This window comes from Oncorhynchus mykiss, chromosome 1 (assembly GCF_013265735.2).
Source record: "Oncorhynchus mykiss isolate Arlee chromosome 1, USDA_OmykA_1.1, whole genome shotgun sequence".
Classification (NCBI taxonomy): domain Eukaryota; kingdom Metazoa; phylum Chordata; class Actinopteri; order Salmoniformes; family Salmonidae; genus Oncorhynchus; species Oncorhynchus mykiss.
In genome coordinates, this window is record NC_048565.1 from 73142938 (window position 1) to 73155956 (window position 13019).

Consider the following 13019-nt stretch of genomic DNA (forward strand, 5'->3'; position numbering starts at 1 on the left):
CTCAATCATGTCAATGCCCCTCAGGATGATGTTATAGGTCTTCATGGGATCAGGGCCAGAGAAGGGAGGGCTGGAAGACCGGGGTAGAAGTAGACGATAACATTTCTCCCAATCTAAATTTACATCTAGCCTTACACTTTAATTTAAGAGTAATTATCAGGTTTGTCTGTATACCTGCCGGTGAGGAGCTCAAACATGAGGATTCCTAGAGACCAGTAGTCGGCTGAGATGTCATGGCCTTTGTTCAGAATGATCTCTGGTGCCACGTATTCTGGTGTTCCACAGAACGTCCACGTTTTCTTCCCAAACCCTATCTTCTTGGCAAAGCCAAAGTCCACCTAAACAAAGAACATGGGAAAATACATTATTAGTGGCAACCTGCAGCGTTAATAGTTCAAAGGGTTAGAGGTTTGAGCCATCAAGCTTTGAATCCACAATGTGTGTCCCTTACTAGCTTGGCGTAGCCCCTATGGTCCAGTATAAGGTTCTCTGGTTTGAGGTCTCTGTAGATGATGCCTTTGGAATGCAGGTAGGCAAATGCTTCCACCACACAAGCTGTGTAGAACCTAGTGGTGGAGTCCTCAAACGAACCCCTGGAGAAGGAAGTGACAATAATCACTAAAATGACCATAATATTTCAGACAAGCCCCTCTTCCACAGACTCACTGAAACACATGTGAGGCACAATGAAATGAGTTGAAATATTGGCCTAACAAGCTGACTAGGCCTGGCCACTTTGCGTGCACGAGCGTTGCAAAATAAATGTACACATGCATGTTATTCTATTATTTCATTCAAACCGGTCGCGGGTGTCAACGGGAGTCTGCGTAGCCAGGCGCTAAACTAAAACTTGGTTTTACTTTAGAAGCTTGACACGCTGCAAGTCCCACTTCTCAAAACTCTTTTCACGAGCATACTTACCCACGTGGGTGATTGAAAGATGAACGGGTAGAGAAAATCAAAAGAACTAACTAACAAAAAAAAAACTAACTAGGTTTCCCCTTTTACCTGTGGATTAATTGTCGGAGTAGAGAACACATGATTTTGTATGACTCAAAATGGGTCAAAATTCTACAAAGACACTGCAAAAATAGGACCATATGCATTTCAGGTAAAATAACAAAACAATGTTTATCTCCCAGGACAAATTAACTAGCAACAGCAAGCTAGCTAAATGTCCATGAATGTCTCATGTGTGTTTTGACCTGTCCCCAAATTAATATAGTTGATCCACAGTTGGTTTTGGTATTTTAACCTGCGTGTCATGAATGAGTGTGGTGGACAAAAGCAACATGCGCACAATGGTGGTTTGGTCAAAGTATAACACTCACCGGTCTCTAAGAATGGTCCACAGCTCTCCTCCCAGACAAGCCTCCATCAGCATGTAGAGATACTTACTGTCCTTAAACGTCCTGTACAGTCTGAATTTGAAACACAGAGCACAAAGATATCAAGACAGTAGCGAGGGGAGGGTGGGTCCTCTGCAGTTTCACTATGAATTAAAAGTGTCTGTGGACAGGTGTTGCATGAGTGTATCTACCTGACAATGAAGTCAGAATGGGCCTCCTGCATGATGAGTTTCTCAGAGCGGATATGCTCCTGCTGCCGCGTGTCCACGATGTGACGCTTCTTCAGGATCTTCATGGCAAAAGTCTTCAACTCATCACTCTTCAGCTGGACCTGTTGACACAGGAGAGAGGAGAGCACTGTTAGCTGTAGGCAACAGTTCAATGAGACATCAATGCAATTCAACGTAAGTTGCAGCTTAGTGTGGACTTCCTACATTTGTCGCTAGATTCTAGAAGACTGAACAGTCCCTTTACCAGTCAGAATGTTGAATTAACTGTCTGCTGAGTTCGCCCTTTTACCGTTGGAAATTATAGTCAAAATATCCGTAAGACAGTATTATTAAACCGACTTCAATATACAGGTCTCTGTGCATGGCTCGGCTCTCATGGTTTGTTTGTTCATAATCTGAGGCAGGTGCACATCATGTAAATACATTCAGACGATGCATGCATATTAACCGCACTTGTGCAGGTGTTTACATGGTTTTGCGCATGTGCCAGGTGATGGAAATTGCAACGGCAGTACCAGCATTTTAAAAAGTCAGTTTAACAATACTTTTCTGTGGATATTTTGTCTCATGTTTTGCACATGAACCATTGAAGTGGACAACTGGCAGAGTAAATTGAAATGACAGCTTACTCAACCTTTTGGCTACACATTAAGCAATAGCTTGCTATTAGGTCAGGAGGCCGACATATGGCAGTTGTGGTTCCTACCAGCTCTACGCGGCCGAAGCCACCAACCCCCAGTGTGTCAATGATGTTGAAGTCAGCCAGATTGAGGATGGAGAAGAAAGCGTTCTCTGCTTCGTACCTGCAGGGACAGAAAACAAGGACATGTTAACTTTGAGGTAGTACATATTTTTTACTTATTTTAATTCTACACTGATTACAGATGGTGGAATCTCTGGCCAATCATTGGCATTGATCAACTAACTAACAGGTAGAAAAAACACCTGCAGTACTCCAGACCTGTTTAATGTCCTGAGTCCTCACAACACAGAACCTCCCTCTCCCCTGTCTGTTCCCATTTCACCAGAGACGGAGGGGGACAGAAGTCACATGAGATGACTCCTCTAGAACCAAATGGCTAGGCCGGTCACTCTCAGTGTTCTCTCTGGTTACTGCGGGCCTTATCAGCTCAGTAGTGTGATCGAGAGGATCAGGACAGATAGAGGCCTGAGGATAAAGGGTTACTGGGTCAACACCTTCAGCCTCAGATGCATGCCAAAACAATCACTGTGACTGTGGACTGGTTCATACTTTTCCATGTGAAAGGGGAGAGAGCAAGGACAGCAGCATCACAGCGATTGCAAATTTCACACCTGTCCAGCTACATTAACCCATACTGGAATTTTTCCTGGACTATGTGACATTACCAGGAAACATCTGGGCCCTAGTGATGAGCTCCAATCACAGACCTCCTTACTGGAGGGCAATTATGTTTATGATGATGACTCTGTTTGTGGTCTTCTCCACAGTCTCACATGTAGAAGGTGTTGTCTAGAAGGTGTTGTCGATGGAATCAACTCTGCCAGTTGGTACAACTGTCTGTCTGTCTGCCCTGTTTCCCAGAAAAAGGACATGTTTAGCAGGGGCAGTGAGGCCCACTTGTCAATGAGCACTGAGCACTGAGCACAGATCTATTGGGCTTCACTAGGCTCTCCTTTCATCACTCTGGTCTACTCTACCCATCTCCTGGAACACAGCCCAGACTGCACTCAAAAAAGGGTGGCCCATTTACAGCTCAGGGTGACTGACAGCTGACCCCTCTCCCTGTCAAGAGTTTCACAAGTCAAGGGGTGACAGCGAGGCCCATTTGTCCCTGAGCACTGAGTACTGAACACGGCTCTAATGGGCTTCACCAGCATCTCCTTTCATCACTCCCCTCTATTCTACCCATCTCCTGGAACACAGCCCAGACTACACTCCAAAGAGGGTGGCTGACAGCTTACCCCTCCCACTGTCAAGAGTTTTACCATTCAAGGGTGATGGGTAAGGCCAAGAGATTTTCCTGACCAAGTAACCTGAGAAGGGAAGCGTTATAGCTCATTTCAGACCTACCTCAGTCATAAGCTAATTTGATTGTAAGACTAGTTTATGACCACAAGATGGTGACGTTGTACCATTGTCATCACAGGTAAAGGAAGTTCAACTTAACTCTTATTTGTGTGTAACCTTTATTTAGGTAAGTCAGTTAAGAACAAAGTCTTATTTACAATGATGGCTTATCCCGGCCAAACCCGGACGACACTGGGCCAATTGTGCGCCGCAGTATGAGACTCCCAATCACGGCCGGATGTGATTCAGCCTGGGTTCAAAACCAGGGACTGTAGTGTCGCCTCTTGCACTGAGAAGCAGTGCCTTAGACCGCTGCGCCACTTGGGAGCCCATTTCAGTAGTTGAGAATGGAAGAAAGAAGAAATAAATTAAAATGTATAGACTTATGTGGAGGCTCCTCAGGGGAGGAAGGGGAGGACCTTATTGAATTTCATAAAAATAAAAATAGTAAAACATTAAAATAGTTATGCTTTTTAAATAAAACTATACTAAATATATTCACTTCACCAAATAATTGATTAAAACACACTGTTTTGCAATGAAGATCTACAGTATCCTCAGCAGCACTCAGTAGGGTAGCACTATCGTGTAGCCGGAGGACAGCTGTTCTCCTCTGTTCTGTCCTCCTCTGGGTACATTGACTTCAATAGAAAACCTAGGAGGCTCATGGTTCTCACCCACTTACACAGTAATTATGACAACTTCTGGAGGACGTCCTCCAACCTATCAGAGCTCTTGCAGCATGAACTGACATGTTGTCACCCAATGAAAGGATCAGTTTTCTTCGCCTAGTCACAGATAGCTGATGTGTTCTGCACTTAAGTCCGCAAGCAAAGGGAAAAGGTGAGAGGAGGAGAGAGTGTAGATCGTTGTGACATGGAATTATGTATACTGTACAATGAGCAAAGTGATCATGCTGTTTTAATGTGGCTGCTATGAAAGTGAACTGTGTTCGCGTGTGATCAGTGGTGTATTCACTCCGCTGATTGTGTTGAAAAACATTTCTTAAACGGAAGCAAATGGAACGAAACAGGGATAAACATATCTGAATTTGTCCAGAGAAACTTTAATTTGCAACTGTTGGACTAATGATTACACCCTAGATCAGCTAGATGCAGACAAGAGTGTGCCAGGCGGTATTGAATGTCCCTGTCTGTCACCTTGATTAATAAAAATTATCTTGACCTGTGCACCTACGCTGTAAATTGTCAATCATAGGCTAGGCTGTAGCAACCACATGATGGGTACAGGGAAAATTATAGTATCATGTCTAGCCTAAACCTATCGATGTTACATTGAGCTGGATGAATGGAATATGAATGACAGTCATCCAACATGATGTAATAGAAATAAGGCCATGCTCATAAAAAATGATCCTCCCTCATCTTAAAAGGCACAAACCGCCACTGATCGAACTGCAGAAAATTGTACATATACATAAAAACAATCAGTTCATCTATACAAGTGTGATGAAAAAATACACACACTAGTGTTAAGAGCATTGGGCCAGTAACCGAAAGGTCACAGGTTTAAACCCCAGAGCCGACTCGGTGAAATAAAAAAGACACTTAACCTTAATTGCTCCTCTAAGTAACTCTAGATAAGAGCATCTGCTAAATTACTCAAATGTATAACCCGCACATGGGTCATTAAATATTGTGTGGATGACATCTAATTGCGATTTTTTTTTTGAGACAGATATTGCAATTGTGATTAGAAATAGCAATATTTAAACACTTGGCGAAAACTTGGTAATTCCATCAGACATGGTTAAAACAACTGTCAAGCTAGAAAGCATCACTTCTAAAGTGAAATACGATCATATTAATGCATACATACTCTGCTAATCTTTTCCAACATTGTTATAGGCTACAAATGATAGTATATAGGATTATTAACATGATCATCCAAATAGACTCACCAGCCAGTTTATTAGGTACACCACCCCTTTCAGTTTATTAGGTACACCACCCCTTTCAGTTTATTAGGTACACCACCCCTTTCATGAAAATCGTTCACTCCTACAGACAGTGAGTCACATGGCTTGCTATGTAAAGCAGGCAGACAGGCATTTAGGCATTCAGTTACTGTTTGATTGAATGTTAGAATGGGCAAAACTAGTGACCTAGCGACTTTGAGCGTGGAATGATCGTAGGTGCCAGGCGCGCCAGATACAGTATCTGAGAAACGGCCCCCCTCATGGGCTTTTCGCGCACAACAGTGTCTAGGGTTTATAGACAATGGTGCGACAAACAAAAAACATCCAGTCAGAGCCAGTCCTGTGGGCGAAAACAGCTTGTTGATGATATATTTTAATGTGGTCACCACAAATCTGAGGTAATTTCTGCACAACACTTGCATGTGGATGACATCGGTTTGCTTGTAGCCGAAATACTGCCATAGGCCTACTCTGAAGATGCGCCCTTCTTTGGCAGCAAATCGACACGATGCACACACAGGTCCTCACCAGCGTGTAACTGTGCAGAGAGTGAGAGAGCCTGTTTGTGATTGGTCAGCATCATCTGTGCATGTAGAGAGTGAATGAACAAAGACTAGCGCATCTCATTGGAGGAGGCACCATAATCTAGTTTTTGTTGTGTTAAGGGATGGATAAAAAGGTACAGAATGGTTACCTGGAGGAAAATGGGGGAGGGTCATGCTTTTTACATTTCAGTTAAGGAGAGGGTTTAAAATCTAGTTTTTTAAATCTAGTCATTTGTAATTGATTAAATGTCAATATGTATCACTGTTTTAGAATTAGTTGCTTATTAGGCTATACTGTATATCGTGTGCCCAATGCTGCGACTCATCTCTGATTCTCCGCTGGGCGCGCAATATCAAGTGCACCTATAGGTCATTTAGTGTGGTCTCAGTCAAATGATCCATAGCCTATAGGCTATAGGCTACGAAGTGCATACTCCTAGAAGCACAGAGCAAAGTTATATCTTTAATATATCTGCTCGGATGGTGTAAATAAAACTAGTCTGCATTACATACTGCAATTGATATTCCAACCCCGAGCCCCGGCCTGCTCTGCTCTTGCTGATCAAAAACCTTTTTGTGTGCTGCCTAACCAATGCTGTGTTGTGTAGACCTACAGCGGCAGTTCAGGAAGCGAGTCAAAGGCTTCTTCCGAAAATACATTTTTGATATTGCGCACAGACTAGCCTATAGACTGTGTTCTGAACAGTTTGAAAAGGAGAGCACAAAGTTGAGAAGGAGGACCAGAGGTCAACTTTGATAGCTTGCTACTACTAGAATTGATTTGATTAAAAACAATATGACCTCACAATAAGCCAAATTTGAGTAACTTACATTGATTGGGGTTCTAAAACAAAACATTGGAAATGGACAGCTTATGGTGTTGAATACATCGGAAATGGACAGCTTATGGTGTTGAAAGTAGATGCCAACATGTAATGCCAACGTGTTTCAAGCTGACCACCACTGTCCCTGTTCACAAGAGCTCCAAGGAAACCGGCTGGTCACGACACACATCTACACTATCATCCCAGACACCCTAGACCCACTCCAATTCGCATACTGTCCCATCAGATCCACAGATGACGCAATCTCAAGTGCACTGCCCTCTCCCACCTGGACAAGATGGGAAATAACTATGAGAATAATGTTAATATTTACAGCTCAGCGTTCAACAACATAGTCCCCTCCAAGCTCATCACCAAGCTAGGGATCCTGGGACTAAACCCCTCCCTCTGCAACTGCATACGGGACTTCCTGATGGGTCGACCCCAGGAGGTGAGGGTAGGCAACAATACCCCCGCCACGCTGACCTACAACACGGGGGACCCTTTACTCCCTGTTCACCCTCGACAGGCGTGGCCGCGTACGACTCCAACACCATCATCAAGTTTGCTGACGACACAACAGTGCACATCGCCGGCGATGAGTCAGCCTAAAGGGAGGAGGTCAGAGACTTAGCAGTGTGGTGCCAGGACAACAACCTCTCCCTCAATGTCAGTAAGACCAAGCAGCTGATCGTGGACTACAGGAGAAAGAGGGGAGAGCACACCCCCATCCACATTGACGGGGCTGTTGTGGAGCGGGTCCTTGGCATCCACATCACTAAGGACTTAACATGGTCCACATACAGTACATGCGCACAGTCGTGAAAAGGGCACGGAAGCACCTCTTTCCCTTCAGGAGGCTGAAAAGATTAGTCAAGATTCTCAAAAGATGCACCATCGAGAGCATCTTGACTGGCTGCATCATCGCTTGGTATGGCAATTACACCACCTTTGAACACAAAGTGCTACAATGGGTGGTGCACACAGTCCAGTACATCACTGGGGCCAAGCCCCCTGCCATTCAGGACCTTTATATCAGGCGGTGTCGAAAAACTGGCAAGGACCCTAGTCACCCAAGTCATAGACTGCTCACTCTGCTACCATCTGGCAAAAGGTAACAAAGCATCAGCTCTTGGACCAACAGGCTCAGAGACAGCTTCTACACCCAAGCCATAAGATTGCTAAATAGCCAGACTGCTAAATAATCAATTAATGAACTATCTGCTCTGACTCTATCTTGCACTGACCCTATGCACACTAACGAGACTTTATTTACACACCATGTACACACGCTCTCTCACACATACACACACACACTTGCTGCTGTTACTCTGTTCATTATTTTACTCTTATTATTATCTATCCGGATGCCTAGTCACTTTACCCTGCCTTCATGTACATATCTACCTCAAGTACCTTGTATCTCTGCACATTGATCTGGTACTGGTACTCCCTGTATATACTGTAGCTCCATTCTTATGTATTTTATTTAATTCCTCTTCTGTTAGTTACTAGTTATTTTGTACAAATTTTTACTCTGCATAATTGGGTAAGGTCCATAATCAAGCATTTCACTGTAAAGTCCAGATCAGTTGTATTCGGAGCGTTTAATAAATACAATGTGATTTGATTTGATTTGATTTGATAAATAGCCTACCTCCATGTCAGTTAAGTTAAAACCAAAACTCATATTCAGGGGGTACGCCATAGGCCTACATTTCATTAAAGAAAATGGGGCAAAGCACCCTTGTTAGCTTAAGATTTTGAAGAAAATAAAACTGATTATATCTGATTATATAAATCTGATTATATAAAGTGATCTATAACAGAGCTTTGGTCCGCAAAGCTTTATCCCAGAAACAAGCTGTGAATACGCAGGAAAGACGTTACTTTCTTTGACATTCAGAGGCTGAGCTACAACCTTCTATAGCCGAGGAGGCAAAAAATAGACATTGCTTGGGAAATAATCTAATTCTGTCACTATCAAGTGATTAAGTGACTATTCACTTTCTGTACAAAAGCCAGATAGCTTTTAGGGAAAAACTTGAGTGACCTTCTCTCGTTGGGGTTAAGCCACAGAAGAAGAATAGCCAGCAGTTAATAGCCAGCCTCCATTTTTTTTGGCATCAGTAGTTCTACTCTGTCTGGGGTGAAAAGAAATGCCTAACTTTTGAAAGCGCCATGCTCAGATTCCAAATGATGCTTCAGATGTAATTATTTGCAAACAGGGATAGTTTGGTTTAAAACAAGACACACTGATTTGGCATTGGAGAAATATGATAAGATGAACACATAGGCCACACATAGGCCTATCTCTCTGTCCATTCTTAGCCTGTAATTTTGGTCATTTTTGTGGTATTAAAAAATATTCTGCTGATATGTAAAATGACGTAGAATTGCATGACATTTTTATAAAAGGCAATTTTTTTCTCGGACCTGCAAATACAACGATAGATTCATGCAATGCTTTTACTATAAAGGAGATCTTTCCACCCCTACTCTTGTCCACGGTCTGTGAACCCACAACCTTCTGGCCCACAGCCCTGTGTGCTATCAAAATTCCTGCGTTGCCATGTAATGCTTACGGGACGAAGAACTGTTTCTAAAATTGCATATCTAAGGCTTTGGTCTTTCCAAGAAGGGCGGGTAAACATTAGACATCTTCTCTGCTATCCACTTTGTTTTAATTATTATTTTAGGTATAGGGGAGGGTCACTTGTTTTCTTTCTAGTCTTTATTATAAATAATATTCACTCTCTAACATTGTCAAAGCAAGAAGAAAATCGCAGCCTCTTGCTATATGGATATTGCAATTGCAATTTCTATCTGAATTTGATTAATCGTGCAGTCCTATTTCAACCACATAAAATATTAATCCAAGCAGAACAAATATTTCTTCTATTTTCGGGTTAGGGTCGGGTGAGGGCCTCAGATTTTCACTTTATCACATAATAGTCGGACGGTTGCGGAAGGGTTATCAGAAATTGCAGGCAGGTGAACAAACAGCTGACCCATGCACCACTTATACTCCCATTTCTTGCAAATCTGACCAAATTCATTTTGAAAGATGAGATCCTTTATGAGATACAACAATAGAACACAAGCATTTGTATTGTATAGCAGTGGTGGAAAAAGTACTCAATTGTCATACTTGAGTAAAAGTAAACATACTTCAGTAGAAAATTACTCAAGTAAAAGTGAAAGTCACCCGGTAAAACACTACTTGAGTAAAAGTCTAAAAGGATTTGGTTTAAAATATACTTAAGTTTCAAAAGTAAATGGAATTGCTAAAATGTACTTATGTATCAAAAGTATAAACCATAAGCAAACCAGACGGCACCATTTAACAAAAACAATTGACGGATAGCCAGGGGCACACTCCAACACTCAGACATAATTTACAAGCATTTGTGTTTAGTGAGTCTGCCAGATCAGAGGCAGTAGGAATATTCTCTTGAAAAGTGTGTGAATTGGACCATTTTCTAATCAAAATGTGAGAAGTACTTTTGGGTGTCAGGGAAAATGTATGGAGTAAAAAGTACATTATTTTCTTTAGGAATGTAGTGAAGTAAAAGTAAAAGTTGGCAAAAATATAAATAGTAAATTAAAGTACAGATACCCCAAAAAACTACTCACAGTGGGGCAAAAAAGTATTTAGTCAGCCACCAATTGTGCAAGTTCTCCCACTTAAAAAGATGAGAGAGGCCTGTAATTTTTTGCTTGTTTGTAGGTGACCAAATACTTATTTTCCACCATAATTTGCAAATAAATTCATAAAAAATCCTACAATGTGATTGTCTGGATTTCTTTTCTCATTTTGTCTGTCGTAGTTGAAGTGTACCTATAATGAAAATTACAGGCCTCTCTCATCTTTTTAAGTGGGAGAACTTGCACAATTGGTGGCTGACTAAATACCCCACTGTTTGCCCCATTGTAAGTAGTACCTTCAAGTATTTTTACTTAAGTACTTTACACCACTGGTATACAACAACCTTGAATCCAACTGCACAACCAGGGATGGAAATATTGTTGAAAACATTACCAATGTATCATACTGGACACAATGCAGAAGATTGTACGGTGAGTTCCATGACAAAGACTCTATTCACTGTCTTACTCAGACATGGGCCTCACTACAGTGACCAACACACAGTAACTTTCTCCATTCTTATCTCTTTCCAGGATGTAAGCAAAACAGTAAAACATTATTTATATTTTGTACACAAAGAATATAATCTTCTGTAGTCCCCCCCCCAATATAAGAATTTCAGTATGAGAGAGGCTGACATTTCAAATGTACCATACGAGGTACACACAGCCAGGTATGGAATTACTGTATGTACTGTTTATAATAACATGTTTAAACATCATACAGACTTCCAACAAAGAACATAATACTACCAAGATAATTACCTGAAGTGTAATAAAATAACTATATTTCTGACATTAGTGGATTAGCGAACAGTAGACAGATAAGATCATAAAGAATTATGTCATTCTTGTCTGTGTGTGTGCGTGCACGAGTGTTTTGCTGGCTGTATGAGTGTTTGCCTGCATGTGTGTATCTGAATATGAGTGTATATAATGTATCAAACACTCAAGCCCCCATCTATTGCTCCAATGCTTCCTGAAGAGAGAGGGAGAGTGCTTCCCAAAGTCCCCCATGAGATCTTCTGATGGGACACAGCTGCCAGTACCTCCATTTTCATCACATCAGGGACTGGAGCCTGGAACAGACCAGACCCTTTCTATACTCGGTGTGTCCAAGCTCAAACACACTCAAAACTAAGTTGTAGGTTTTGCCTTTGTTACTAAACTCTGGATAGAAACACCTGCTTAAGTGACAGAAATGAATACAAATGTTCCACAAACTTTGTGGTTAGGATATTCCTTTATGTCAAAGGGAGAACTACCACCCTTACTGCATTGAGGAAATCATCAAATGATAAACAAAAAGTGTAGTGTTGAGGAAAAGGCAACTCTCCCTAATAGCGAGAAGCTGTAGTCAAGATGCAGTTGCCGTGTGGCGCCCAGCCAGCTGTGGCCAATTAGACAGGTTCCATCTCAGTGGCGGTCTGATTCGGGCTCCTCAATCTCTCCTGGCGACCGGCTCCCAGGAAGTAACGAACAGGAAAGGAAACTCCGGGGATACAACAGACAGTAGCGGGATGGTGAAAAAGTCATTTTAATCAGGGTGACAAAGGCACATATTTTTGATTTGACAGACAGAGGAATTAGAGTTGCATTTATTTGGTCTTGTGTGGCTCAGTCTGTAGAGCATGGAACTATCAATGCCAAGTGTTGTGGGTTTGATTCCCTCTGAGGTCACCCATAAGCAAATGTATCCACGCATGACTGTAAATCACCTTGGATAAAAGCATCTGCTAAATGATACATTATATTACCACAGAGGGTATGTAGAATAGGGATATACAATAATATAACACTAGATATACCACTGTCAACTCTCTCCGAGTGTTTTGGCTGGTGACAAGCTGACCCCAGTGTTTCACTTTACTCACAGCTTTGCGGTCAGTCTGTCCTGTGTTTCAACCACAGTTCTGGTTTCTCCTCACCTTGTCTCACAACATTACCCTGCATTGAAATGGCATCTCTTTATGCCAACAAGAACACGCCACAGCACCAAGGTGCCCCTGTGCCAGGGTGTCCAGTGTCTGGTGCTATGCTCCTGTTCTCATGGTCACAGATAACATATTGGTTCCTCCAAGGGCTGTGGTAGAGGTTACGACCTTCACTTCCATGTCTGTCACCAGAGAATTGCGTTATGTAACAGACCGAAGGTTGACCAAACCACAAAGCCAAGCAAAGCCGGTTGATAGAATGATTAATTAAGTAGACAGTGAAAGAAAGACAGGGGACTTACCTAGCCTTGGCCTCAGCATCCTCACAGCCTTTACTGGACACCTCCTCCAACCCTCCAATCAGGTGCTTGAAGGAGCTGCAACACAGGAAGTGAAAGAGTGTTTGTGAAACATCACTTTTTATAGGAGTTGAAGACATTGATCCATTGCATTGATGTCACCCTCCTCCTCCTGAAATTACATTCAATAAACTGTAATAT

At 42.2% G+C, this 13019-nt stretch overlaps 1 protein-coding gene across 3 annotated transcripts in view; it reads right to left on the reverse strand.

The window, feature by feature from the left end:
• LOC110528926 (cGMP-dependent protein kinase 1) overlaps positions 1 to 13019 on the reverse strand; it is a 149647-nt gene that overhangs the window by 2474 nt on the left and 134154 nt on the right. For all 3 annotated transcript variants that reach the window (XM_036984929.1, XM_021611105.2, XM_036984926.1), the window contains exons 9-15: positions 12822 to 12896; positions 2286 to 2382; positions 1541 to 1680; positions 1332 to 1421; positions 452 to 593; positions 175 to 338; positions 1 to 70 (exon numbers count right to left, since the gene is read on the reverse strand). The exon at positions 1 to 70 is cut by the window's left edge and continues 53 nt beyond it. In XM_036984929.1, coding sequence (XP_036840824.1) covers positions 1 to 70; positions 175 to 338; positions 452 to 593; positions 1332 to 1421; positions 1541 to 1680; positions 2286 to 2382; positions 12822 to 12896 — 778 coding nt within the window. The remainder of the gene's footprint in view (positions 71 to 174; positions 339 to 451; positions 594 to 1331; positions 1422 to 1540; positions 1681 to 2285; positions 2383 to 12821; positions 12897 to 13019) is intronic.